The 6,000-nt window shown below is 41.6% G+C and overlaps 1 protein-coding gene across 1 annotated transcript in view; it reads right to left on the bottom strand.

The window, feature by feature from the left end:
- Positions 1 to 726: 726 nt before the first annotated feature.
- The window catches only part of npm1b (nucleophosmin 1b), a 105,031-nt gene continuing 99,757 nt past the window's right edge, over positions 727 to 6,000 (bottom strand). The window contains exons 9-10 of the mRNA XM_048546555.1: positions 5,461 to 5,535; positions 727 to 1,347 (exon numbers count right to left, since the gene is read on the bottom strand). Of these exons, the coding sequence (XP_048402512.1) occupies positions 1,297 to 1,347; positions 5,461 to 5,535 (126 nt within the window). The 3' untranslated portion in view covers positions 727 to 1,296. The remainder of the gene's footprint in view (positions 1,348 to 5,460; positions 5,536 to 6,000) is intronic.

Here is a 6,000-nt window from a genome sequence, read left to right as displayed (position 1 = left end):
GAGATGATGATGAAAGGGATTGGGGGGGGGGGGGGGGGTGTTGAAACTGGCCAAATTTAAAAGGATGAGAGATTCAAAATGGTGCAATTCAAACACAGGTGCAAGTGTTTCATACTTGTGACTAATTAAGAATTAAGAATTGCCTTGCAATATCCTGCTAAGTGGCTATTTTATCTCACATAGACAACCTGGTACACGTGTACCACTGAAGGTACTGCCGAAACTGAAGCTGATTCAGTGTTGAATTAATCCCACAAATATAAGACTGCGCAGCACAAGCACTGGGTGAAGAGAGACAGGCAGGCTTGGACCTTTATAGTGCCATTCATCAGTATCTATGAAGGCCATGTTTAGGCAGAAATGAGATGACTTCTCATCTACCTACTACTGGTGTCGTACTTCTCAAAGCCAAAACCCTGCTTTCTCTTCACAGAAGAGGTTTAGCATAAGATTCTACAATAAGCTGCTCTCGAAAATGGAAGTTCAAAGGTGGCAACCAGTCCACTTAAACCTCATTTGCATCTGGAAAGGACTGCCAGTCAACTGGAGGAATGCAGACTTTTCTCCCCAATCTCTCTCCCCTGCTGCACAGGTCATTTCTTGCAACCCAAGGCTGTCCAAACCTACACAGCAGTGTCACAAACCTGGGACTTTTGACACAATGCCATGTAAATTTGGGTTAACAGGTTAGAGTTATAATTATAGCAAGGAGAAGATGCTAAGGAGTTGTGGATTCTGAATTGTTTAATCAAAAACTTTTGTTTTTGTTTCAAAGTTCCATGGAGTTATTGGCTGCTGAACTACATTACCAATGAGATTAGAAAAGTAAACTGAAAACATTAAGACATTCGTAATGAGAAGGCTGAAAATACACAGCAGGCATATCAGAATTGATGCAAAAAAATGAGTGGGGGAAGAGGTAAGGAGTTAGTTTTATCCTTCTTTAGTTTTATCAAAAAGTTCTGAAATGTTAAATCTGTATTTTTACACATGCTACACACCCACTGTACATCTCCAGTGTCTCTGGGTTTCAGGTTATTACAAATGGACTTGATCAGGCAACCTTGTGTTTTAAAGGAAGAATTGAGATGTTTGCCACCTACCAACGCGGTCATCCAGCTTCTTGGAAATGAGAATAAAAATAGCTTAGAGGCTGTCAACTTGAAGCAACCTAAGCTGAGCAAAAGACTTGACAAGAAAATAAACGTTGCTTGGGGAAACAAAGGAAGTCTATTGACTATTCTGAAATGATAAGTTATTCACTCGAAAAACTCATTGGCCGCTTTCTGAAATCCCTCACTTGATCTGCTTCAACTTCTGTCCCCAGACCCAGAGTTCTCCAATGACCTGCAAATAAATTTAGAGAACAATGTTAAAACAGATCAAAACCCCCATCACCATCAACATTCACATGCAAAGTTCAGCACATAACAGTAAACACTGTGATACTTCCACCTTAAGCTATTTTTCTTTATTCTTTTAACAGAAGTGGGTGTCACAGTCAAGAGCAGCAAATGCAGAGGCACTTCAAACCCCTTCAGTGCAGAGAGATCCAGGTGTCCTCATACATGAGTTGCGCAAACCTCATATGCAGGTACAGCAGATAATTAAGTGGGAAAGTGGAATTTTATTATTTCTTGCTCAAAGAATGGAGTATAAAAGTAGGGAAGTGCTGTTGCAATTGTACTAGGTACTACTGAGGGAGTACTAAGTACCATTTTGACCAAATTACTTGAGCAAGCATGCAACTGCATTGGAGGCAGTACACAGTAAATTCACTCGATTAATTCCAGAGATTAAAGGCTTGTTTTATAAGGAGAGATTGAGCAGTTTAGGCCAGTACTCGGTAGAGGTTACAAGAATGAAATGAGATCCAACTGAGGTATACAGATGCTACAGGGGACTGGTAAAGCAGATGTACAAAGGATGTTTTCCTAGAACAGGACATCATGGTTTAAAGCTAAGGGGTGAAAGAGTTGTGGAGAGTGGCCAGTGAACTTAAGATTGAGGCAGAGGTGAGATCATCCACGATCAAGAAGCTGAATTGCCTATTCCTGCTCGTAGTTTTTATGTTCTTATTCTCTCCAATTACCCTTGAACTGAGTAGCTTCATAGGACAAGGCAGAAGGCAGTTATGTATCAATCACATGGTTGGGTCTAGAGTCACACCAGACCGGGTAAGGATGGCATAATATCCTCCCCAAAGGATATGGGTTTTCACCACGATCAATGACGTTTACTAGCCAGCATTTTCAGACTTATTTATTGAATTTTAAAATCCATCAGTTTCCATAGTTGGATCAGAACTCATGTTCCTGCCTGGACCTCTAGGTTAGCTGTCTGGTGATATTACTACCAAGTCACTGTTCTCCTGCAATTGCATTGGCATTGCAAAGTGGAGGTCAAGTGGTACACAGCAGCCAATACAGCAACCAGAATGCTAAGATCTGGGGTCTACAACAATGGAATACAAAGACAGTACAAGTCAGTGTGCATAAAGTACAGAGTGTATTGTTGTGACCACCATCTTCAACGCCACCCATTGTGATTACTTTTGTTATAACCTTATTCAAAAAGAATGCAAAGGTAAGACCAGCTACAGCCAATTCAGTTTAACTTTAGTTATGGGCAATCTTCTACAAACAATAATTCAGAGCAAATTAATTGTCACGTGGACAAAAGTGTGTTAATTAAGGAAAGGAAAATTGTGTTCAGCTTAGAGTTTTTTTTCTGAGGAGGGTAATGCCGTTGGTGCAGTACATGTGAACGTCCAAAATGCTATGCTAAAATATTGTTAAACAGATAGGCAAGGATAAAACGGACAGAAGCAACATGGCTGATTAACATAAAAATAGAGTTGAGGTTAAATAGATGCTGTTTGGGTTGGTGGGGACAGGCCTGTGGCGTAGTCCTTCAGGGGTCAGTGTATGGACCTGTGCTCTTCCAGATACACGTCTGTGATACATTAGTGACCTAGACTTCTGGGCAAAACTTCAAAATTTGAGAATGATATGAAAGTATTGCAAAACGAGCATGGAATTTCATATAGAAATATACAAATTGGTGGAACGAGCAGACAATATTCAATGCTGAGAAGTCTGAACTGATTTATTTTGGTAGAGACACTATAAAATAAAGGATTCGGCCACAAAGGAAGTGCAGAAGCAGAGGGACCCAGTGGTATATGCATAAACCATTGGAAATGTTAAGTCAGATTAACAGTACAGTTAATATAGCATTCTGAATCCTGGGCTCTTTTAATAGGGGCATGAAAGACAACAGCAAGAAAGGTATGTCATACATGCAAAAAGTACCATGTGGCCTCAATGTCGATCTTAGCTTCTCATGGAGATGAGGACTCCACATCCCTCTATCCTGGTCTGCAGTCTTTTTCTATTTAAATAGTATTCAGGTGCTCTATTGTATGGGTATAAAGGTACAACAGCTGAGGCGTTTTGCTAAATACATATGACACACTGGTTAGATCTCAGCTGGAGGACTGCGCAGCATGTAGAGTACCGGAGTCTTTTTCTTCCACAGCAGTCCCTCCACTAGTGAATCTGTCACTCCCTAATAATCTGATAATCCTCAATTTCACCTTCCTGCCTTTCTTCCTCATTATCTTTGATTCCATTACTGATTAAGCATCTGTCTTTCGGCCTTGAACATACTTAACAACCAGTCTCAACAGTCCTCTGCAGTAAAGAGAAACCTATCTAGTTCACTCATGACTTTAGGATGGAACTTGGCAACCTTAGCTGGTCTGGTCTACATGTGACTCTCGACCCACAGCAATGTGGCTGAGTCTTCACTACCCTCTGGGAAATTAGGGATGGGCAATAAATGCTGCCAGGCCAGTGACACCCTGATCCGTGAATGAATTTAAAAAAATTAGGGGACTGGTCTTATTCAGTTTTCCTGCTGTGGTCTGACTAGCGTCTTATATAATTTTAGCCAGGCCTACCTAATCATAATCAGGGTCTTTCAATGTTATGATAGGAGTAATTCTATGGGTTGTACTGAATGATAACATGAGCAACATACCGTCGAGTTTATTTTTTAATGCTAAGGCAGAGTGCTTCCTGAATGCAATTCTGGTCTCCCTGGTACAGAAAGACATTGTGAAACTCAAAAGGGTTCAGAAAAGGTTTATAAGGATGTTGCCAGGTTTGGAAGGTTTGAGCTAAATAGCCTGGGGCTATTTTCCCTGGAGCTTCGGAGGCTGAGAAGTGACCTTATAGAAGTTTATAAAATCACGAGCAACATGGATTGGGTGAACTAGTCAACGTCATTTCCCTAGGGTAGGGGAGTCCAAAAATTGGGGGGGGGGGGGCATAGGTTTAAAGAGAGAAGGAAAAGATTTAAAAGGGTCCTGAGGGGCAACCTTTTCATGCAGAGGGTGGTGCGTGTATGGAATCAACTGCCAAAGAAAATGGTGGAGGCTGGTACAACTGAAGCATTTAAAAGGCATCTGGTTGGCTACATGATTAGAAAGGGTTAAGAGGGATATGGACCAAATGTTGGTAAATGGGACCAGGTTAAATTACAGTACCTGGTCGGAAGGGTCTGTTTCCGTGCTGTACAACTTTATGACTAACTCACTAGCAGGAGCTAGGTGTGACAAGGATTAAAAACACTAGCAACAATCTGGAACCTCACTTACAGCCATTCTGTGCATTAGACTAAGGGCAGAAATGGCTAGCACGAGGGGTCATAGTTTTAAGCTGGTTGGTGGAAAGTATAGAGGGGATGTCAGAGGCAGGTTCTTTACGCAGAGAGTTGTGAGAGCATGGAATGCGTTGCCAGCAGCAGTTGTGGAAGCAAGGTCATTGGGGTCATTTAAGAGACTGCTGGACATGCATATGGTCACAGAAATTTGAGGGTGCATCCATGAGGATCAATGGTCGGCACAACATTGTGGGCTGAAGGGCCTGTTCTGTGCTGTACTGTTCTATGTTCTATGTTCTATGTTCTAGACTAGATAGAGAGCATTTAAGTCACGTGGTTCTATGGAAGGACGAATCTCAATTACATTCTATACTGTCTTCACATCCACATATGTATACTTAGGAAGCCAACATTTCCTATAAAGGAACTGAAAAAGATTAAGCCAACTGCAGCACCTTCTAAATCATGAACTCCTATAAAGGATAAGAACCGCAGATTCAAGAGCACACCACCTTCAGTTTCCCCACCCTAAACTATTTGCCATCGTGACTTGGAAATATATCGCTATCCCTTCCATGTCACTGGATCAAAATTCTAGAACTCCCTCACTAATAGCGCTGTGGGTGTTTCTATACCCTGATATCTGCAGCACCAACTTCTCCAATGCAATTAGGGATGAGAGATAAATGGCCAATGGCACCCACATATGAACATAAAACACATCACCACCGCAAGCCATAGTTAGGACTAGCACTCACTTCAAAATATTTTCTGAATACTTCAGGTACTCACTTTTTGGTCTCCAAATCGTAATGAGCTTTTTATAAAGTTTTGAAACTTCTGTTTCGTCTTCGGTAAGTGCTGCCCCTAGGAAGTAGAATGAAGTAAGTCAGTGTCACAGAAAGTAAAGTATTGTTTGCACTTTATCGAATGGGATCAGTACTAAAACAATCAAAATATATGACATGCATATAAAAGATATGCTCTGTCAAAGAAAAGCAGAAAGTGGTAGTACGGGCAAGCACTGCGAGTGAATGGGTGACAGACTGCTGTGGAGAACATTTACAATCTGATGCTGTTTAATCAATGGGAACCACATTCTCCACAGCGTGGAAGCAGGTCATTAGGCTCATTGAGTCTACCACGACCCTCAAAAAGCATTTCACCTAGACCCACTCCCCCCTACCTTATCCCTGTAACCCTGCACTTTCCACCTAGTTTACACATCCCCGGACACTTTGGGCAATTTTATCATGGCCGGTCCACTTAATTTGTACATCACTGGACTGTAGAAGGAAACCAGAGTACCCAGACGAAAAGATAGAGCAAAAG

The sequence above is a fragment of the Stegostoma tigrinum genome, chromosome 1, assembly GCF_030684315.1.
Source record: "Stegostoma tigrinum isolate sSteTig4 chromosome 1, sSteTig4.hap1, whole genome shotgun sequence".
Taxonomy (NCBI): Eukaryota; Metazoa; Chordata; class Chondrichthyes; order Orectolobiformes; family Stegostomatidae; genus Stegostoma; species Stegostoma tigrinum.
The sequence above is the reverse complement of the archived record's forward strand: the minus strand, read 5'-3'. Positions and strand labels throughout refer to the sequence as shown.